The sequence below is a fragment of the Schizosaccharomyces octosporus genome (assembly GCF_000150505.1).
Source record: "Schizosaccharomyces octosporus yFS286 unplaced genomic scaffold supercont6.1, whole genome shotgun sequence".
Classification (NCBI taxonomy): domain Eukaryota; kingdom Fungi; phylum Ascomycota; class Schizosaccharomycetes; order Schizosaccharomycetales; family Schizosaccharomycetaceae; genus Schizosaccharomyces; species Schizosaccharomyces octosporus.
The window spans coordinates 3,487,153-3,506,394 of NW_013185619.1; the positions used below are offsets into that span (position 1 = coordinate 3,487,153).

At 38.8% G+C, this 19,242-nt stretch overlaps 13 protein-coding genes across 13 annotated transcripts; 5 read left to right on the forward strand and 8 right to left on the reverse strand.

The window, feature by feature from the left end:
* Positions 1–6: 6 nt before the first annotated feature.
* Positions 7–591, reverse strand: SOCG_02379 (uncharacterized protein). The gene is made up of 2 exons (XM_013160872.1): positions 288–591; positions 7–222 (listed from the first exon to the last, which is right to left on the reverse strand). The coding sequence occupies exons 1-2, from the start codon at positions 495–497 to the stop codon at positions 163–165; spliced, it is 270 nt and encodes an 89-aa protein (XP_013016326.1). The 5' UTR covers positions 498–591; the 3' UTR covers positions 7–162.
* A 278-nt stretch (positions 592–869) lies between these two features.
* On the forward strand, positions 870–1,845 carry SOCG_02380 (uncharacterized protein). The gene is made up of 2 exons (XM_013160873.1): positions 870–1,272; positions 1,328–1,845. The coding sequence occupies exons 1-2, from the start codon at positions 1,105–1,107 to the stop codon at positions 1,715–1,717; spliced, it is 558 nt and encodes a 185-aa protein (XP_013016327.1). The 5' UTR covers positions 870–1,104; the 3' UTR covers positions 1,718–1,845.
* SOCG_02381 (Clr6 histone deacetylase complex subunit Alp13) lies at positions 892–3,283 on the reverse strand. Its single transcript, XM_013160874.1, has 2 exons — positions 1,891–3,283; positions 892–1,840 (listed from the first exon to the last, which is right to left on the reverse strand). The coding sequence occupies exons 1-2, from the start codon at positions 2,814–2,816 to the stop codon at positions 1,756–1,758; spliced, it is 1,011 nt and encodes a 336-aa protein (XP_013016328.1). The 5' UTR covers positions 2,817–3,283; the 3' UTR covers positions 892–1,755.
* Positions 3,074–4,023, forward strand: SOCG_02382 (centromere localized protein Cnl2; the record flags this gene model as incomplete). Its single annotated transcript, XM_013160875.1, has 2 exons — positions 3,074–3,835; positions 3,879–4,023. The coding sequence occupies exons 1-2, from the start codon at positions 3,408–3,410 to the stop codon at positions 4,021–4,023; spliced, it is 573 nt and encodes a 190-aa protein (XP_013016329.1). The 5' UTR covers positions 3,074–3,407.
* A 639-nt stretch (positions 4,024–4,662) lies between these two features.
* On the forward strand, positions 4,663–6,216 carry SOCG_02383 (thiamine-phosphate dipyrophosphorylase/hydroxyethylthiazole kinase; the record flags this gene model as incomplete). The annotated part of the gene is made up of 1 exon (XM_013160876.1): positions 4,663–6,216. The coding sequence occupies one exon, from the start codon at positions 4,663–4,665 to the stop codon at positions 6,214–6,216; it is 1,554 nt and encodes a 517-aa protein (XP_013016330.1).
* Positions 6,217–6,346: 130 nt separating this feature from the next.
* SOCG_02384 (curved DNA-binding protein Cdb4) lies at positions 6,347–7,690 on the reverse strand. The gene has a single exon (XM_013160877.1). The coding sequence runs from the start codon at positions 7,631–7,633 to the stop codon at positions 6,470–6,472; it is 1,164 nt and encodes a 387-aa protein (XP_013016331.1). The 5' UTR covers positions 7,634–7,690; the 3' UTR covers positions 6,347–6,469.
* On the reverse strand, positions 7,661–10,576 carry SOCG_02385 (RNA polymerase II associated protein). The gene is made up of 4 exons (XM_013160878.1): positions 8,991–10,576; positions 8,861–8,929; positions 8,432–8,753; positions 7,661–8,327 (listed from the first exon to the last, which is right to left on the reverse strand). The coding sequence occupies exons 1-4, from the start codon at positions 9,049–9,051 to the stop codon at positions 7,928–7,930; spliced, it is 852 nt and encodes a 283-aa protein (XP_013016332.1). The 5' UTR covers positions 9,052–10,576; the 3' UTR covers positions 7,661–7,927.
* On the forward strand, positions 9,399–10,809 carry SOCG_02386 (signal recognition particle receptor beta subunit Srp102). The gene is made up of 2 exons (XM_013160879.1): positions 9,399–9,785; positions 9,831–10,809. Exons 1-2 carry the CDS (start codon positions 9,618–9,620, stop codon positions 10,341–10,343), a joined length of 681 nt encoding a protein of 226 aa, XP_013016333.1. The 5' UTR covers positions 9,399–9,617; the 3' UTR covers positions 10,344–10,809.
* SOCG_02387 (glutamate-ammonia ligase Gln1) lies at positions 10,747–12,507 on the reverse strand. Its single transcript, XM_013160880.1, has one exon. It carries the CDS (start codon positions 12,071–12,073, stop codon positions 10,991–10,993), a length of 1,083 nt encoding a protein of 360 aa, XP_013016334.1. The 5' UTR covers positions 12,074–12,507; the 3' UTR covers positions 10,747–10,990.
* A 775-nt stretch (positions 12,508–13,282) lies between these two features.
* SOCG_02388 (uncharacterized protein) lies at positions 13,283–13,432 on the reverse strand (the record flags this gene model as incomplete). Its single annotated transcript, XM_013160881.1, has 1 exon — positions 13,283–13,432. The coding sequence occupies one exon, from the start codon at positions 13,430–13,432 to the stop codon at positions 13,283–13,285; it is 150 nt and encodes a 49-aa protein (XP_013016335.1).
* A 541-nt stretch (positions 13,433–13,973) lies between these two features.
* Positions 13,974–15,334, reverse strand: SOCG_02389 (tRNA(5-methylaminomethyl-2-thiouridylate)-methyltransferase; the record flags this gene model as incomplete). Its single annotated transcript, XM_013160882.1, has 3 exons — positions 13,974–15,053; positions 15,110–15,171; positions 15,235–15,334. 3 exons carry the CDS (start codon positions 15,332–15,334, stop codon positions 13,974–13,976), a joined length of 1,242 nt encoding a protein of 413 aa, XP_013016336.1.
* A 517-nt stretch (positions 15,335–15,851) lies between these two features.
* On the forward strand, positions 15,852–17,087 carry SOCG_02390 (COPII-coated vesicle component Erv25). The gene is made up of 2 exons (XM_013160883.1): positions 15,852–16,243; positions 16,379–17,087. The coding sequence occupies exons 1-2, from the start codon at positions 15,925–15,927 to the stop codon at positions 16,705–16,707; spliced, it is 648 nt and encodes a 215-aa protein (XP_013016337.1). The 5' UTR covers positions 15,852–15,924; the 3' UTR covers positions 16,708–17,087.
* Positions 16,902–19,033, reverse strand: SOCG_02391 (CAMK/CAMKL/AMPK protein kinase Ppk9). The gene is made up of 2 exons (XM_013160884.1): positions 18,764–19,033; positions 16,902–18,606 (listed from the first exon to the last, which is right to left on the reverse strand). The coding sequence occupies exons 1-2, from the start codon at positions 18,876–18,878 to the stop codon at positions 17,135–17,137; spliced, it is 1,587 nt and encodes a 528-aa protein (XP_013016338.1). The 5' UTR covers positions 18,879–19,033; the 3' UTR covers positions 16,902–17,134.
* Between the last annotated feature and the right edge of the window lie 209 nt (positions 19,034–19,242).

Genomic DNA, 19,242 nt, shown 5'->3' on the forward strand with positions numbered 1-19,242 from the left:
ATGTTTATAGCTTATGTTTAAGAGAAATGCAATAATATTAGCAAGAGGTAGACTATCATATTTTAATTCATGCAAACGATAGAGGATCACGTAGAGGTAAAACAATTATACTTCAACAAATTTCTTCTTTGTTTCATTTCACGCGTGGGTATTTCCTAATTTTTACTTGGAAGTTGCAGGCCAAAACCCTTCTTCAATCCATCCGGTTTTTAAAACGGCAACCTGGTCAATTAGTTTCGTGTAAACAAGTGATGATAAGCATGTATCATAAATATGCAGTTTCATACAATAGTACTTAATTTCACCGGTCGTTTCAGCTTCTGTTCTTGGTGTACTAGCATTTTATAGACACCCAAATAAACATCTTTTGGGATCACCACTTCCTCTAAAGAATACTCATTCGTAATTTTATCGTGATCCAACAGCCATTCAGAACGCCTTTTATACCATTCTTTGACACCAAACTCCCAGTTTTGTGAATTCACCGCTTCTTGCATGGTTCCGGTTAAATATGCGACAGAGCCTGCTTTCCCCACAGCTGATTTTATGGGGAAAGATCTTTCTTCTTCGGTATCGTAGTGTGATTGGCTTTTATAAGTGATATATTAATCTTAGTATGATGTTAAATACGATATAAACAGGTAAACAAAAAAATAAATAAATGGTATAAATTCCTTATGAGGTCGAATTCTAATAAGGAAGAGGTTTTTTTATTGATGTATTATTTCAAAAATAGTTTCTATAAGGATAAGCTATATTTCCTACTAAATAGAATAAGAATCCGACTATTTTAAGGATGTGTAGAACTCAGTATCGACAAGCAATAGTTTGTAGTACTTTTGCATTGATTATTTATATAATTGTTTATTTTTTCATTTCCTTTCAGAAAGGGTTTTTATCTACTTCATAAATACAATAAATTCGTCGTACCCTTTTACCAAGTACTCTTGACAGACTTGCTTCCTTCATATTAAATCATTCCATCCATATACGGTTTCCGTTACACAAAGACAAAAAGAAACTAATTATTCATCAGTATCTCACTTTTATTATTAGAAACTTTTCAAAGTCTTAGATCACGAGCTTGGAAGTTAGGCTGTAATTATGCATTCTGCAAACACAGTATCCAAACCACCTTCGCTTCCTTCGATGCTTGCTCCAGCTCAAGCTTTTCAAGAGAAATCGAATCTATCTTCTAGTGTGCTATCGTTTAGTCTGTTCCTTTCATATCTGAGCTCCGTCATTGGAATATCGGGTTATACATTGTTGAAGGTATGCACAAACAATATTCACTTAAGAATCATTTAGTTACTGACAAGTTGGCTAGTATTATGTGCGTCCTAGATGGCTTGAATTGCTTGCGCTAAGACATGCTTATGTGAAACGTAACTTGTCTAAGCTAGAACGCATTTCTAGTAAAGCAAAAGATATTGAAAAGGAAACAGCAACCCTACAGGCAGACCATGACTTATGGATTAGAGTAAAAGTAGTTAAAAGTCGGATTTCTACACTAAAGACTATCGCACAAAACAAAGCAGAACAAATACCAGCAGAAGCATCTTTGAACTTAAGTATGCAAGGATTCAAGGACATTCTGAATGCTGAAGTTAGCAATTTTCTTCCCTTGTACAACCCCGACAGCTTGTCATCCGATCATATATCACAATTTCACAATGTTCTTCATAACTACAAAAAACTTCATTTGTCTATCTCATGAGATACTTATTTTTTTTCAAAAAACAACTATACAATTAATTAAACTCCAATTAAGGATCGATAGTTTGGGGAAGCATCTTGATACTTATTAATAAAATACTCCTCCTTATGCAGTACAAGATATCTAGACGAATTTTTAGTTAGTAAAAAGGGTAAAGTAATTGTTGCACTTACTGTAAAAACTCCTCAATATATCCTAACAAGCAGTCTATTGACTGCGAGTCCATATTCGTATGGTCAATTAATTCGGGTAAACTAACAAAAAGTCGTATCAGGTGCTCAGCACCATAAATATCACACATCTCAACTCCAGGATAGTCTCTTCGAATTTCCATGTATTGCTGTCTTTCAAAACGATAAAGTAGCATGTTCCCAAGGCACTTATTAAAATAAATAACCAGTCCAGCCATTGCTTGTTCAAAGACATCAAGATCAATTTCGTTCGTCAAATAAGAGATTTTAGATTCCCGAAAAGCAGCAATGGCGGCTCGCACAGTTGGCTTTCGAGGCAACGATATAAGCTGAAGATGCTTTGTGATATGCTCCCAGTCATCCACCAACCAAAGCTTCAAAACATCGGGAACACGAATCTTATGTTTAGGTAATGGTGGTTCCTCATCCACAGATTCTTCTTCAACACCCTTTACCGCTGCATCTACGGCCCCTTCAGAGACTGCTTCGTTTTTAATAACATGAGGTAAAGGTGAAGCTGATTTTTGAGTTTTCGTTCGTTGGGGTGTTTCACGAGAGTCGCCCTCCATCGTAGTAGCGCTAGATTCCCGAGATCGTTTTCCAGCGGGTTTACTGGTCTGACCGGAAGCTTCAACCTTGGAAGCTGAAGTAGCAGCCTTTTTCGCAGCGGTAGATTTCTGCCTAGCTGCCAAAGCCGCACTCTTTAATTCCTTTTGTGTTTTCAAATTTTCTTCATTCCATTTAAGTATACGGTCTGGTCCAACCCACTCGTCCCAGCTATTTTTCCACCCCCTATAGTGAATTAAATAGGTCGAAGAATCTTCCTTTTTTTCTGTATCTATTACTTTAGCTTCATAAAGCAAAGGTCCATGAAAGCATAATACCCGTTCATTGACTTTATACGACATGGAAGAGAAGTATCTGGAGAGCAGCTCGTGGTGGTGAGGTATTCCACAATACCTCCAAAATGCAGGCAGAGAAAGACAACAATATTTCGACGAAGAATACTGTTGAGATATAATTGAAAACCTGGGTGGTGAGTAACTTCTTGTCTAGGTTCTGAGTCTATGTCTGAGGGAAGCTGGATTGTTATAGTAAACTGAAGGCCGTACCAGATTAGCTTTGCTGTCTGTTGAAACGCCCAAAAACACCAGAAGAATTGATTTAATATTAATTAGATAAATTAAGGTAAGGAATTAAAAAACTACAGTGTAACTAAACCACGCTTTCGATTGAACAAACATCAGGATAAAAGTCTGACTGAACAAAGGGAGAAAGCAATCCATTCTTCGTCTTAAATTATGGTTATTCCTTTCATGAATTAGAGACAAAGTAGCAAAATATATCCATACAAAAGATAAAATCGACTACTGGCTCTATTCCCTGAATTTCGTATTGCAATATCAAGTTTTTAGCCGAAAGATATTCGAAAACTCTGTATTCTTTTCTATTTTTTAGTATATCTAACAAAAACGATAGGGACTTATTTTCCTGAAGCCATGGAACAGAAAATTCTAAGTGATTATTTGCTTTCTCAAGGAACCTTCCCGTCAATTATCCATCTTCAAGAATGGAAAGAGCTTTTTCCGCGCCGATTTCGCGATGAACCCTTGCTTATTGAGCTATATGATCAATGTACCAAACAGCAGCAAAAGCGACTACAAAAAATAAGAGTCAACATTGAAATTGAGAGCCAAGTACTTGGTAAAAATGAGAGAGATCAAATGCTGCTTGCAAATATTAGAAGATTTTTTGAAACAGCTGCTTCTCAAGCTTCTGAGCAAGATGATTTTTATACAATGTATGCCGCTAAACCACTTGATATTACGGCCATCAACCAACGTTTAGAGGGTGCATTGAATAGTGTCAAAGCAGAAATTAGTGTAGAACGCGAAAAATTGCACACGTCTTCCTCTCTATTAGACGCGTAAGTAAACTTTACTCTTCCTTTGCTCAACTAATTCGTGTAGAGAAATCGATTCACTTAATGATTTAAAATGGTCGAAAGATCCTAATTTAGAAGAACCTATGACTCTCCTTGATGATCTGATTGAACAATTAGGAAACCACTGTAATGGAACATCTTCTGCCAACAATATTGATGAATTAGACTGATACTTTTACGGAAGAAACTACGAAGGTTTTAAGGAATTTAATCATACCTAATCCAATTTGATCCTTACCTACCGATGTCAGATATCTGCGAAATACTTTTGAAGTAATATCGACTGATGACCAGTGAATCCATACATTTTGTACCAAAACGATAGGAATTTACTATCATTTTTATGTTCTTTTTCAACTACTGCTTAATCTGTTTGATTCTCTCTAATTTGAGGTCGCGATAGTACCTTACATTTCATCAAAAAGCGACAAAGTTACGAGCGTATTTTTACTATTTACTGTTATGGAATGCTCCCAGTGATTTCTTTTCTTTCTTGTAATAAAGGAACTCAGATCCTTCTTACTTCCTCCGTGATTAAATAGGATTTAGCAGGTATCCGAAATCTCCGTTTTGATATCCGTGGATGATTACCTTACCTAAAAACCAAGTTCAAATAACTGGATTTGAAATTTGAACATCACAAAATATAATTAGGATTGTCTAGCTTATAGTCAGCTTTGTTTACGTACTTGATAACAGAAGCAAAGCAGTTCTGATATAAACTCCTTCGCTGTACTCCGTACCAACATTAATTATTCGAGGATAAACCTTTCTTTACTTGTTCTTTTTTGATTTTATATCATTAAGCAATGAAACCGACGGTCAATTACTCGTTGTATTTAGTAACAAGCTCTACGCAAATAGCTCCAGGATCCAGCTTGGAGCAACAAGTAGAACAAGGAATTATCGGAGGAGTTACTATAGTTCAACTCCGCGAAAAAGATATATCTACAAAACTGTTTTTGGAAAGAGCGAAAAATGTCTTGAAAATTTGTCGAAAATATGGTGTGCCATTACTGATCAACGATCGAGTTGACATTGCATTAGCCATTGGTGCTGAGGGAGTTCATATAGGACAAGATGATATGGACTGCAAAACAGCTCGCAAAATTCTAGGAGATGATTCGATCATTGGTGTCTCTACGAACAATATTCACGAAGTTGACTGTGCAGCTGCTGATGGTGCTGATTATGTTGGAATTGGTTCTATTTACGATACAAATACGAAGAATGTTAAAGAGCGGATTATCGGTATTACAGGTCTTCGCAACATTTTGCAACACATGTCAAAGATGCCCCGTCAGCTGAATTCAGTTGCCATTGCTGGTTTAAATGAAACTAATATTCAGAGAGTAATTTACCTGAGCGAGGTTGATGGAAAGCGCATTGATGGTATTGCTTTAGTTTCTGCTATTATGTCTTCAACAACACCCTGTGAAACTGCCAGAAACCTTCTTAATTTAATTAAATCCCCTCCTTGCTTCGCTCAGGTCCATTCTAGTATTTCATCGGTCTCAGAGTTAGTTAGTCGAGTGGGTCCCTTATTTGCAAAAACCAGGGACTATACTCCTTTAATTCATCACCTAACGAATGGTGTTGCTAAAAATTTTTCTGCAAATGTGACGTTAGCTGTCAATGCTTCTCCGACTATGGGAGAAAGTAGAGAAGAAGTTGCTGATTTTGCTAAATTCGCTGGTTCACTTGTTTTGAATATTGGCACTTTGCAGGATCGAGCGTCCCTTACGTATGCTTCTCAAATCTATAATTCCTTGAACCGACCTATTATTTTGGACCCAGTAGGTATTGGTGCAACAGCGTTTCGCACCGATGCAGTTTCAGCATTATTAAATAATGCATATTTTGATATAATCAAAGGTAACGAAGGCGAGATAATGACTATCGCCGGTGAAAAGAGCCTCATGAGAGGGGTCGATAGTATATCTCAACATGATATTAGTTCAAGAATTTTGGCGGTAAAGCAATTAGCTTCAAATCGGCGCTGTGTGGTCTGCATGTCTGGAGAGACGGATATCATTAGTGATGGAAGGAGCACTTATATTATAAGAAACGGAACTCCTTTACTGGGAAAAATAACTGCTTCAGGCTGTTCCCTTGGAAGTGTAATGGGCGTTGCAGTTTCTCTATGTCCGGAAGATAAATTGCTTGCCGCATTATCTGCGACATTGCTTTATAATATTGCTGGAGAAATGGCAGTTATTGACGAAAATTCTATAGGTCCTAAAACTGTACAAGGTCCTGGAACCTTCGTGCCTGTCTTTATCGACAAATTGCATTTCCTTGTCAATCAATGCACGGAGGGTAACTACAGTTGGATGGACTGTGCTCGAATTGAAAAACTCTAGGCAGTGTTCTTTAACGTTGAAGAAAAATAAGAGTTTTCAAATAAAATTTAACTTACTAAAGAGTAATTACAGCAAACCTGTAAGAGGTAGAGAAGGTAGATAATCAGTTATTTTATTTTAAACATGAATGAAAACATATCACATCATAAAGAGATTTTTCTCAGTGTTTTGAATGAAAACTCTCCATCACCAGAGACTAATTTTTTATAATAGAAACAAAAGTGAATTTTGGAATAACAAGCTGGGATAGAATCTATTGAGCTGGCTTGTTACCACCACTAGACTTCTTCTTGTTACTCTTTTTCTTCTTGCTAGCGGTGCTAGTCTTCAAAGGAGTTTCGAGAAGGGTGATGATTTCCTGATCCTCGATCTTCTTGTCAGATTGGATGCTGTTGACAGGTTCAGCATTACTAAAGGCAATAGTACCGTTCTTGGTCAAAGCAATAGTAGAGTAGAACTCAGCAATATAACCACCTTCCTTATCAGTCAATACATCATAAGGATACAGAAGCTCATGCTGAGTGCATTCACCGAAAGCCATGTTAGTTCTGCTGTCTTGAGTGATGTTACGAGTGGAAAAGGGATAAGCACCAAACTTGTTTTGAATTTCGGAGTAGACCTTACGGCTAGCTTGAAGCTTCAACATATACTTCGTATCGGTCTTCTTGTAGATACGGGTAGCAATGTCAGAGCGCTTAATTTTTCCACTAGGAGAAGAAGAGACCAAAATATCGACACCATAAACTTCACCTTCTTCGAATGTAAAGTTATCAAATTGTGCACGTTGATTTTCGGAAGGGTTCAAAATGATTTGCTTCTTACCATCAAGCACATTTCTTTCTTGTTGGTGAGTGAGCATACCAGAAACAGGCTTGCAGCCATAAGTAGTAGCAATCTTATCGACAATGTCAGTGACTTGCCAGTTGTTGTTTCCGGGCTTGATGGTACGTTGAGCGGCCTTCAAGGCAGCATGAGCAGCAGCGATTACGTCGGCCTTTTGACCACTGACGGTTTCTTCGGAAACGACGAGGGTGGTAGCAACCAAAGAAGCGAAACCATCAATGTGAGCACCCAAGAAAACCTTAACAACATCACCAGCCTTCAAAGTAATGTTGGCTTCAGGGTCACTGGACAAGGGAGACAAATGAGCAGCAACTCCATTAGGAGAAACAGCAGTGGGGAAAGCAATGCCCTTATAGGAATCCTTACCGCGTGCAACCTTACCAACGGCCTCTTCCAAGAGTTGGTCACCGCGAACGCAAATATCGAAGAGCTTAGCACCCTCCTTACACAAGTCGACAACCTTCTTCAAGACATTTTGGGAAACTTCACCAGCAAGCTTGTACTTGTTGATGGTTTCGCTATTGTTCAAACTGTAGTCAACAGTAGTCTCTTGCTTAACTTCTTTACCAGACATCTTTAGAGAATTTACGCAGAGATGGGTATAAATTTCTAGGAATTTCTCTAGTCAGAATGAGATAGATTTTGCAAGTCACAGAAGACATCATAAGTTCCTTTAAAGTTATCTTTAGCGAATCACGTATGCACCAAAAAATAGATGGAAATAAGTAATGTACAAGAAACACAAAAACAAATACAAAACTAATAAACATACAAAAATTACAAAGTAACATTTATAAAGAAAGGCAAAAACGTCAAAAGTATTAATTCCCCATGTAACCACGATGTATTGAATTCATTGTCGTATTGCTTATCCATATAAGTCATCGCCGTAATTTTCATCAGATGCAAATTCATCTTGAAGACTTCCTCCACTAGATCCTCCCCATTCATCTTCATCAGGATAACTGTTTTGATAGAAACTTTCTGCATTTGAATCCTCGTCAATCTCATCGCGCAAGGGATCCTCATCTTCTCCATCTTGCTTTTCCGATACAAGTTCATTTTCAAGTGATTCACGGAATGCGTCAGGTACGCTAAGAGCGTCGATAACACCATATCCAGTTGGAGGTTTGGATGGCTCTTGGACTGATGCTTCATAAATGTCATATACATATTCTTCGTTGGCTTGCTGAAGAGGCAAGTCACCATTTGAAAGGTACTCATGAATCATAGAATCCAATTGAGGATGAGTGTGATACATTCCTTGACTAAAGTGCATTGTTAGCTAATGTTCTGAGAAACAGATGTACATCGCGCCAAAAGAATATATCTGTTCCAAGGCGATGGGACGATAGAAAAAAGTAAAACGTACCTTTTCTGAAGACGAATAGCGTCAAAAACTTTCTCATCCTTTGCAGATGGCAAATTTTGGATTGCAAATCTTGGAGAATCCAAAGTAGGAGGTGCAAATGGTACTGTTTTCTTTATATCCAAATCCATATGTGAATGAACTTTTGGAATTGCAGGTTCGGAAGGTTGAACGATGGGGATGCCATAAGAGTTCTCCTTTGGTAAAGGATATTTGCTGCTAACGTTCTCTGGTTCTTGAAGATTTGTTGTAGGCGGTACATGAACGTTGTTTAGTTTTGGCACATAATGGGTATCGTTCTTCAGGGTTTGAGAAAGTCTAAAAACTTTTTTTTTTTATTTGTTAGTTTTCTTCTATAATTTTAATCAAATGCATTTCAACAACGACGAAACGACCATATAGGGTAATGAGGGTCCATTCTTGTATACTTACAATACCGACTGGAAGGTTTCCTTTTTTTAGCAATTGTTCGTTCTCCAATTTCATTTCCAAGCTCTAAATCTAATCTATATTAGCCAATGTTTATAGAAGCTTTAGCAGCCAGTGTTTTCTTCTTCCATACATAGAGCATTCACAGGATCATCAACTGCTTTTCTTTTGACACGTAAAACTGGTAAAGGCATAATTTTTCTAATAAAGTTACAAGAACAAAATTTCCGTCAGTTTCCTCAACGGCTCGTAAACAAAAGCAATTCTATTATGTTGTTGGTAGCTTTTTTCACCACTGGGGTAAAATACAAACAAATCACCAAGTACGCTTTTTTCATCGAAAGATAGAAGAAAGTAAATAAGACTCTTTTTATCATGTTTTTGTTTAAAATTTAATACCATGAATTCATCACAACTGCTTGCTATCCATTCCATTTTGACATGAATGGTCAAGGACGCAAGCGTGTAAATAAAGAAAAGAAAACTGTAAATGAAATTTATATGTTCTTGAAGATTGATTCAATATTTTTCCAACTACATCCTTCATTCGTAGTATTCAAACCTCAAGTCAACAAGAGAGACGAACCATTCAAACATGGCGAGAAGGTAGGCACTTTTCCGAACATATCAAAAGAAGAGTAAGCCTGTAATATATATAAAAAAGCATTTGTTCCTTTTATTCTCGATCAGAAGTCCACATTGATAGGAAGAAATTTCCGTACATAGGATTACTTGCAAACACCAACTGACCATATTCAAGATGCTGGAAAATTGGTCGGCCATAGTCATTGCGCTTGCTACGATTCCCTTAGCTGCATTAATTATATTTTCCCTTTTCTTTGTGTCAAAAAAAACCATTCAAAGAAAAGCACCGGCCATATTTTTGGTGGGACCTAGTGAGTCTGGAAAAACGACCTTGTTTTGCCAGGTGAGATAGAAAACACAGGATTCATTAAATTAACGTATTTTTTAGCTTGTTTATGAAAAAGGTGTGTCTACCGTTCCCAGTATAGAACCGAACGAGGCTTTATGGAAAGAAGATATCGTCCTTGTAGATCTACCCGGACATGCCAGAACAAAGCATTGGACGGAAAAGAAGTTGAATGAAAGCTACGATGTACGGCAAATAGTTTTCGTTTTGAACAGCGCAACCTTGGACCGAGATTTGCATGAAGTCGGGCTCGCTTTATTCGACTTGCTGCTAAAGTGCAGAAAGCACAAAATATCAAAAGTTCTCGTAGCATGCAACAAATTTGATTTGTTTACAGCTCAACCAGCAAAGCAAATCGAAACGGCTGTGAAGAAGGAATTAAACAACATTTTTGAAGAAAAGGAATCTCAACTTGACTCCATCGTGACACAAGATGTTGACTGGGATGAGCTTCGTCCTCAACTTGAAGACATCCAGCTAGAGTTTCTTTCAGGAAGTGCTCTAAAGGGCACCAACATGAACCAATGGATCGAGTGGATGGAATCCTCTCTGTAAGCGACGAAACAACCCAACGCAACGCAAACATGCCGACCATTCTTACATTTCGTTCCTTTATGTGTATTCTATTTTAAAACTTGTTACGATTGGGTTGTTCCATGAAGTAGGAGCTTGATGATTTTATGGTCACTATATCTTTTTCAGACGCACCGACAATTTGTTTGGATACGACGAAAAAGTCGTTTCACAAAAAGACGACATTGGGAACAAAACATGTTTGATTAAAAAACATCTATTACTACTACTGTAAATAAAGGATTTATAATTTTTTTATAATCTATACCACCTTTCTAATCACCTCTTTCATAGTCTTTTTCATAGTTTTATGTACAAGAAGTTTCATCTACCGGTGTTGAATGGATAGGTAAGGAATACGATACAAGCTAAATACAATGGAGAGGACAACAGCAAGAGATTCAGAATGTTCAACAAATAAATGACATTGAAAAATTAATAAGGAGAAAAGAGAAAGGGGATAAGGAGTATATGTAATATGAGAGTAAATAAGTATGTATGTTGTATGTATGTATGAGATCAATACGCTTCTGCCCAAAGGGCAAAGAAAAACAGCGCACAGGGAGAAAATTGATGGGAAAGAAAGGCGGTCAACGTGACCAGCACATAGAAGAAAATCATTCGTCCATTTAACATTCAAACATAGTCTCAGTAATAATACCAGTGACAAGATAAGGGTCAATGGAGGAAGCAGGACGACGATCTTCAAAGTAACCGCAACCCTTCATAGCGACAGAACGGGGGATACGAACAGAAGCACCACGGTCAGCAATACCCCAGCGGAACTGGTCGATAGCACCGGTTTCATGCTTACCGGTGAGACGCAAGTCATTGTCTTCACCATAAACCTTGATGTGGTCCATATGGCGCTTGGCGAACTTTTCGAGATAATGCTCAATGACCTTCATACCACCTTCGGCACGGCTATCCTTGGTAGAGATGTTTGTGTGGCAACCAGCACCATTCCAGTCACCCAAAATTGGCTTGGGGTGGAAAGAGATCTTGACACCAAAGTCTTCGGCAATACGGTGGAGAAGGAAGCGAGACATCCAGAGTTGGTCGCTCATTTCGATACCACGACAAGGACCAACTTGGTATTCCCATTGAGAAGGCATGACTTCGGCATTGACACCGGAAATGTTGATACCGGCGTAGAGACAGGCCTTGTAGTGGGCCTCGACGATATCACGAGCAAAAACGTTGCCGGTACCAACACCACAATAGAAGGGACCTTGAGCACCGGGGAAGCCACCCTTAGGCCAGCCGAAAGGGCGGTCATAGTAATCTAACATGGTATACTCTTGTTCAATACCAAACCAGATGTCTTGGTCGGCATGCTTTTCCATGAGCTTGTTGCAAGCATCACGGTGGTTGTATTGGTTGGCAGAGCCATCGGCCTTGTAACAAGCGGAGAGGACAAGGATGTTGTCGCCGCGGCGGATGGGATCTCTATACATAGCAACGGGTTTTAAAAGGGTATCGGAGTCATTACCAGGGGCTTGGCCAGTGGAAGAACCGTCAAAGTTCCAAACTCGCAAATCTTCCAAAGACTTTGGTTTTTCGTCGAGGGTCATGGTTTTGCTACGGATGTGATTGAATCCATCGATCCAGATGTATTCAGCCATCACCTTAGTACCAAGAGGTTCAAGGTCGGAATATTTGGCCAAGATGGGGGCCTTGGACAAGAGAGGTTCAACGTCGTATTGGCACATATTGGGAGGAATCTTGCAAAGGAAAAAGGGAATTCAAATAGATGAAAAGAGCCGTTCCGTTAAAACCTTTAGGAAGAGAAGGTTTCCTAAAAATCAAGAATCAAAAAAAGAAAGAAAGAAAGAAAGAAATGAACAACAATATATAAAAAAAAAACACCTCGTTCTAAAAAACAATGAAAACGAGAAATATTAAGATGTGATTGAAAGAAGTTTCAACACAACCTTTTTCTATACAAATAATTTTTCAGGAATGATGAATTAATAAAAAAAAAACCAAAAACAATTCAAGTAAAAGGATTAAAATAAATGATTAATAAAAAAAATAAAAAAAAAAATAAAAAGAAAAGGTGTTTATTGCCTTTTTTTTTACCTAATCCTTTAATAGGCAACCGGTGTTTTGCGGAAGGTAGCAGTCTGGGACCTCGAGTCTTTTATACATGTAAATATCAAGGTCAAATTTTCTTACCGACAGGGTCGCCTACTGCTGCTCGTCCCATTGATAGATGTAGGGTTCGGGTTTTTAGGGGGAAGAGAGACGGCAGATGATTGGACGAATGCAATCTGGATGGAAAAAAAACTCCGCCAATGAGGTGGCGTATATTATAGAAAGATAATCAATCCAGAGTAGGATGATTGGGATCCGGACTGACTTTACATAAGATAAGATAAGCAGCTGATGGACGATATAGGGAGTATCGCAGAGGTTCGTTATCTGGAAAGGAGAGGGTGGAGCGTGGTGGGGGGGACGAGAAGGAAGAAGGAAAGAAGCAATCTGATTTGTTTGTTTTTGTTTGCGACAGTCGATGGTTTTGATTTGTTTTTGTTTTTGAATATTGATTGAATCTTTTTTTTTGTTTGTTTGTTTGTTTGTTTGTTTGATAGAAGCAAAAAAGAAAAGAGGTCTTTTTGTAATTTTTCTTTCTTCAAGCAGCTGCCGTCTCTTGCTCTTTGCGACTTGAGTGTGTGTCGCTCGCCAGTTCCCCCACTTTGGCCTTCCTTGGGGCTTTTGGGGGTTTCAGTGTGCCGTGGGGGCAGATTTCAAGATGGACGTTGACGTAGAGTGCGCGGTTTCTGTCTAGAAGCGAGAGGTTTGCCCGGCGGGCACACTGAAACCCTGTTGTTTACTTTTTTTTTTTGTTTACAAATTTTTTCAGCGCGTAAACAAAAAAAAAAAGAAAATTGTAAACAAATAAAAAAAAAACAATTCGCTTACATTGTCTTTTCGTATAGTTTCGTGTTGGTTTTTCTCTTTACAACCTCACACTCCACAATTGTGCTTGCGGAAGGTACGGTACGGTACGGCATGGCATGGCATTGGCATTTGTTTCGTGTCCATAGTTTACGGCATTTAGCTTTCATCTAGCGTATCCTACGAAAACAACGCGAATCAAAAAAACAAAACAAAAAAAAAAAAGAAAAAACAATGAAAAAACTCTCCACCATCCTCCTCGAGTTGCCCTGCTCTGCACTACTCTGCTACTCTTGCTACTCAAGTGCATTCTCCTATCCATCCTTTCTTCCCTGCATAACAATTGTTACTCCATCCATCTGACTCTAGCATTCACCTCGCTTTGCTAAACGCTGCCTTGTATCGCCTTATGTCTCCTTAAATCGGCAACACCGTTTACAAAGTATAGTATGGGGGTGAAATACGTCGTGGGGTCCATGAGGTGAACTAGCGGCCATCTACCCTAGTCCACTGTTAGTCCTAGTCTCCTTGTAGTGGGGGTCAGAAACCCTTCCAAAGGAAAGGCTTCATATGGGGGCATCAACTAGAAGGAGGCTAGTCCTAGATGTGCAAGAGAGAGAAAGAGAGAGAGAGAGAGAGTGTGTGTGTGTGTATGTGTATGCGTATGTGTATATATGTGTATGTATGCCCAAAATTAAACGAATCCATCTTTTATGGTTCTCCATCTGCAATAGAGCCTCCTCCTAAACATACTTCCTCCCTATACATGGCCAAAACTTGTCCGGGAGTGAGCGCCCGTTGAGGTTTTTGAAACTCAACAACACATCCTCCGTCCTCTTCTAACCATGCTTTTGCTGGTTCTAGTAATTGCTGGTGTCGAACACGCACAAAGCACTCCATAGACTGTCCCGCGGGTGGACTCATTTTCTGTCGAAGCCATTCTGTCGACCATGTCCAAGGATGGACTCGAATTCGATTTCGATACAACAATGGATTTTCGCTTCCTTGGCAAATATAAATTGTATTCGTCGATGATTCTTTCTTCCAAACATACCATCGTCCTTGAAACTCTGGATCGCCCTGGGGAAGACTAAATCCACATCGCTCTCCAATCGTAAATGACCAAACTCCCGTCGAGGGTGGATAAACCCCAACCACCTTTCCCTTTGCTACCACGCGTATCGGATCATTCGAAAACTTCAAATATCGACCCAAAAAGTTTCGAAAGTGACTCCCCACGTTGGGCGATACAAAACACAATCCTTGGCTTTCAAGTCGTTCCGCACTCTCCTGTAATCCTGCCTCTGCAGCCATCCTTTTAACATCTTTTTTCATTAAATTATACAATGGAAAAATCGTTCGCTCAAGCGCTTTTTCCTGAACCGTGCACAAAAACAACGTTTGGTCTTTCCATCGATCTTTCGGAAGGCAAAGTGCCACCCCCTCATTCCTCTCACTTCTCATCGTTTTCGCATAGTGTCCTGTTGCTAGCCACCATTTCTTATCCTCGCTACACACTTCCTTCTCCAACGCTTCGTACAATGCCCCAAACTTCACATAACGGTTGCAAGGAACATCTGGGTTCGGTGTGCATCCTCGCTCATACTGCTCCAAACTCGGCTCAAACACCCGGTTCCAATAATCCTTTTCGAAATTAAACCTCCGTAACGGAATCTCAAGTTGCTTACATATCTTTTGAACAAGCGTCCAGTCTCTTTCCGCAGGACATCCTCCCGGTGCATCCTCCTCGTCTACCCAATTTCGCATAAATACTCCTTCTACATTTAATCCCTACAACCAAACCGGTACGTTAGTCTTTCCGTAATTCCACCTACAAACACACCAACCTGGCGTTTTAACAAATAAGCCGAATAGCTTGAATCCACACCTCCAGACATAGCCACAAACACTATTTTCAATAATAAATTAGCTTTCAACAGTTCTCTATTTTATAAACGCCCTCTAAACATACCTTTATCATGCTTTCTTGGCCATTGTATTCGAAATCGCTCTGATTCCCATCCCTTCACCAATGTTTTTGCATTCTGACAAAACGCCCTTGTTATTTTCATAAACAGCTTCTGATCGAAATCTTTAAATGCCGCTGCAATGTCAAATACAAACGCGTTGTATTAAACGCACTATATGACTGAGGTAGAAGGTAATGCATTGCAAAAACCCAAGGCTTTTTTTTCGTTTTACTTCCATAATGAAATTTTTTATTTTTTCTATATCAACTTTAGAAATTTCTATTCATTAATATTCATTATCTCTTCTTGCTCTCTACGAAACCAATGACTCTTGACAGACTGAAGATCAGGTTTTGCAGCTTTCAAACGACAGTGTCCTCAAAACAACCAGCTTTTGACTTTTAGTTTTGTTTTTTTTTAAGCTAAAAATCACTTTTTTTACATTTATCTCGTTTATACAGTTCAATTTTCTTCCATTTCACTTACTTTTGTTAATCGGTAATCTGTTTACTAACGCGTACACTGAACCTCCTTATATTGTATTACTACATTTTAGAAATCGATCGGTATATCCCCAAACACAGAAAATCAGGTCTGTCATTCATTACAATTACCAAAAACAAAAGGAAGTCGTGAATGTCAAGTCTTTAGAGGTTGAAGATTTCATATATCTATTGAATAACAAATAAATCATGTTCATATCTAAAACGTTCTTCTTACTGCTTTCCCTTCTTGTGTATGCCGTTCAGGCAGTTCACTTTGACATTCCAGCCAAGTTGAAACCCGAGAGCTTTTGTCTACGTGAATATGCTGGAGAAAAAACATCAATGATTGTTTTCGTGAAAACAAGCGGTAACCGTGGTGATGGTCAAACGCTCAGCATGGAAATCAAAGACTCTCATGGCACTGTTCATTCAAGTGTGCAAAGTGTCATCGATGAACAGCGTATTGCCTCGGAGGTTTCTGGACCTACTGTGATTGATATTTGTTTCAAAAATACTTTGACACCAGGTATGTCGTTCATGATTGAAAGAAGAATAAACGAAAACAAATGAGAAAAGAAAAGCCCAGAAGGAACCTTTCTAGTCCATTTATTTTCTAATTTAGTAGTAGTATTGAAAAGTTCATATAAGCTGACAACTTTAGGTGCTATGGAATCTGAACACAAAAAGCGTTCCGTCAAGTTAGACTTCAACATCGGAGCCGATGCTGAAGATTACTCTGCTTTACAAAAAGCGTATAACTTGGAACCTGTAGAAGCTGATCTTCAACGTGCTAAGGCATTTATTAATGAGATTAAAGACAAAATGTACTACTTACAAAACCGCGAAATTAGATTCCGCAATACCAATGAAAGTACAAATGAGCGTGTTAAAAATTTTGCTTACCTTACCTTTATTACCTTGATCGTATTGGTTACTTGGCAAATTATTTACTTACGTTCTTTCTTCCAGCGAAAGCACCTTATCCCTTAAAGAGCTTGCATACAAACCGTGCATGCAGACCTTGATATAGCCATGCCGTGGTGAACCATCTGAAAGCTTTACTTATGCTTCTTTATTATTTTATTTCAATGCCGCCTAGAGATGGATTGATTTGTCATGAAACTGTGCAATAACAGGGACTCAACTATACAACGATCTTTTATCTTAATACATGCTCCAGTGAACCTGATAAAAAAGCCGAATGCGCTATAAAGTATGTAATAATACTATTCATTAATTAAGATTAAAATAATTTAAAAAAAAAAACAAAAAGGAACAAATAGAAATAGAATCTTTCTAGTAGCGAAGCGAAAGATTCATTTGCTTCAACGACAATAAGACTTCAAAGCAAAACAAAATTACACCTATAGCATAACAAAAATAACAAAAGAATCAATAAAAGTCATGAAAAAAATCGCTAGATGATTTTCTGAAAAAACCGTTTAACGACTTCAAAACAGGGCATTGGATTATTGATCGGTGAAGCTCTATTACCAGAAAAGCGTATGTCAATAACGTTAGCCAACGAACCAAGAGAAAACACTTCAAACGTCAAATACACAACAAAATTATCAGAGTTGAATTTCGCATCTACGCGATATTTATTTTCTCGTAAAAAGTCTTCTGTACTGTAAGGACGAAAGGAGGCACCAAGTTGCTGTAAGCTTTTGCAAAACTGCAGCAATATATCTCGAGGAGCTTTATTTGATTGTATACCAAAATGCCATCGAAAGGGTCGTAGCCGAGACGACACCGGCGACTGCAATTTGTGGATATTAAACGTCTTTGCCATGTAAGCTGCATGTTCGCTTGGAAGAGATGTCGGTAAAATACTGACATGGGATTGAGGTGAGGAATTGGAGGCAATTCCGACTGCAGTAGAAGTACCGTTTATGTTCTGATTCGGAGGTGAACATGGGCTTGACCCTGCCCAGACAAAGCAATGGAAAGGCAAAGCTTCCGCGGAAGAGCTAAGATCACTATTGGTCGGGGCATAAAACTGAGGGTATGAACCTTCCAAAGATGGATGTGATACATTATTTTGGGCATTGACAGTAGACTTAGGTGATGAACCAAAAAGTTTTGCTATTTCAGCTGGGTAATAGCTAACGGGATGCTGTTTCTCGGGGGAAGGGAAAGAATCTTGCGCGGATGAGAGGTGTGATGGAAGTCTATCCCCTATAAACCAAGGATGGCACATAATTTCGCCAATTTTGATTCTGGATGTAGGGATGACGGTTAGCATCCGTCGGATTAAGTCAGTAGCATTTGTAGAGACATGAGAAGGTACTGTATAAATGCCCTTGCAAGCACGACTTAAGACATTAGAGATGGTAACGTCTTCAAAGGGAAATTCACCGGTAAGCATGAGGTAGAGCAGAATTCCACAACCCCAGATATCCACGTCGCATCCATCGTAGTACCGGCCTTGTATGACTTCGGGAGCAGCATAATGGGGAGTTCCACAAGATGTTCTAAGAAAAGTACCGTCGTACATAAAATTGGAAAGGCTGAAATCACTGAGCTTGACGGTGAAGTCCTTGGTAAGAAGAATATTTTCAAGCTTCAAGTCGCGGTGGGACACATTATTCTGGTGACAATACTCAACAGCAGAAACTATTTGCTGAAATATTTTACGAGCTACGAATTCGTCTAGACGTTTACATTTTGCGAGAATGCTGTGAAGGTCAGTATCCATGTATTCCAGTGCGAGAACTGTGTACTTTGGGACACGAAGCACTTGGTACAGGGAGAGAATATTTGGGTGCTGAAATTTCCGTAGAATCATGACTTCTCGTAAAACGTGGTTCCAAAGAGATTCATCTTCCAGTTCCGCATTGCGTATCATTTTCAATGCGACCCTTTCTCCCGTCTCCGCATGGATACCTACTAAATAGATAGAAGTTAATAAGATTTAATAGAAAATATGGAAGAGAATGGATCCGTCGAGAAATTCCTCACAAAAGTAGCTCAATGCCAAAGACGTCACAAGATCCTCTGCTTTCTTTGAATTCCCCCAAGACGGATTGTTTCTCGTTCAACTTACACTTCACTTTGGCAAGATTGCCCTCACCAAGAGTCCTTCCCAGCTTCCAAGGACCAATGAATTGTGATTCATCGACATTTCGACTATCAACGGATGAGAAAGCAGTGATTTGCATAGGGAACGAGCAATCACTCTGGACTTATGAAAATTGTGTATAATTAATAAAAGAAAGAAACAGCATGGATTGAAAAAACCAAAATCTGCTTGTTGTTTGCATAGAGTAGTCGGGAATGTCGAGTTTACATAATAAGGAAACATAGTACGATTCTTAGTATATCTGATTACAAGTTCGCTAAGATATAAGCAGTAAATAAACAATTAAACGATTTCAGACCACCAAAATAAACGTTTGAAGACGCGTAAAATTCTATAGCTTCTTTTTTATTTTTGATCAAAATTGAATTAGAATTTTTTTAAGTCATGTTTCTTGTCTCCTCAATCTTTTACAGGCGTTTGATCATCTGCTACATCTTAAAGTT

Coding starts and splice junctions, on each gene's coding strand:
- SOCG_02379 (XM_013160872.1), bottom strand. CDS start 497: ATGCAAGAAGCGGTGAATTCACAAAACTGGGAGTTTGGTGTCAAAGAA. Junction 223..287: donor CGGTGAAATTAAGTACTATT/GTATGAAACTGC, acceptor CTAATTGACCAG/GTTGCCGTTTTAAAAACCGG.
- SOCG_02390 (XM_013160883.1), top strand. CDS start 15,925: ATGTTCATATCTAAAACGTTCTTCTTACTGCTTTCCCTTCTTGTGTAT. Junction 16,244..16,378: donor CAAAAATACTTTGACACCAG/GTATGTCGTTCA, acceptor TGACAACTTTAG/GTGCTATGGAATCTGAACAC.
- SOCG_02385 (XM_013160878.1), bottom strand. CDS start 9,051: ATGCCTTTACCAGTTTTACGTGTCAAAAGAAAAGCAGTTGATGATCCT. Junction 8,930..8,990: donor TGATCCTGTGAATGCTCTAT/GTATGGAAGAAG, acceptor AATATAGATTAG/ATTTAGAGCTTGGAAATGAA. Junction 8,754..8,860: donor GAAACCTTCCAGTCGGTATT/GTAAGTATACAA, acceptor AAAAAAAAAAAG/TTTTTAGACTTTCTCAAACC.
- SOCG_02381 (XM_013160874.1), bottom strand. CDS start 2,816: ATGTCGTATAAAGTCAATGAACGGGTATTATGCTTTCATGGACCTTTG. Junction 1,841..1,890: donor TATATTGAGGAGTTTTTACA/GTAAGTGCAACA, acceptor AAATTCGTCTAG/ATATCTTGTACTGCATAAGG.
- SOCG_02384 (XM_013160877.1), bottom strand. CDS start 7,633: ATGTCTGGTAAAGAAGTTAAGCAAGAGACTACTGTTGACTACAGTTTG.
- SOCG_02387 (XM_013160880.1), bottom strand. CDS start 12,073: ATGTGCCAATACGACGTTGAACCTCTCTTGTCCAAGGCCCCCATCTTG.
- SOCG_02391 (XM_013160884.1), bottom strand. CDS start 18,878: ATGCAAATCACTGCTTTCTCATCCGTTGATAGTCGAAATGTCGATGAA. Junction 18,607..18,763: donor CAATCTTGCCAAAGTGAAGT/GTAAGTTGAACG, acceptor CTATCTATTTAG/TAGGTATCCATGCGGAGACG.
- SOCG_02386 (XM_013160879.1), top strand. CDS start 9,618: ATGCTGGAAAATTGGTCGGCCATAGTCATTGCGCTTGCTACGATTCCC. Junction 9,786..9,830: donor AAACGACCTTGTTTTGCCAG/GTGAGATAGAAA, acceptor CGTATTTTTTAG/CTTGTTTATGAAAAAGGTGT.
- SOCG_02380 (XM_013160873.1), top strand. CDS start 1,105: ATGCATTCTGCAAACACAGTATCCAAACCACCTTCGCTTCCTTCGATG. Junction 1,273..1,327: donor CGGGTTATACATTGTTGAAG/GTATGCACAAAC, acceptor CAAGTTGGCTAG/TATTATGTGCGTCCTAGATG.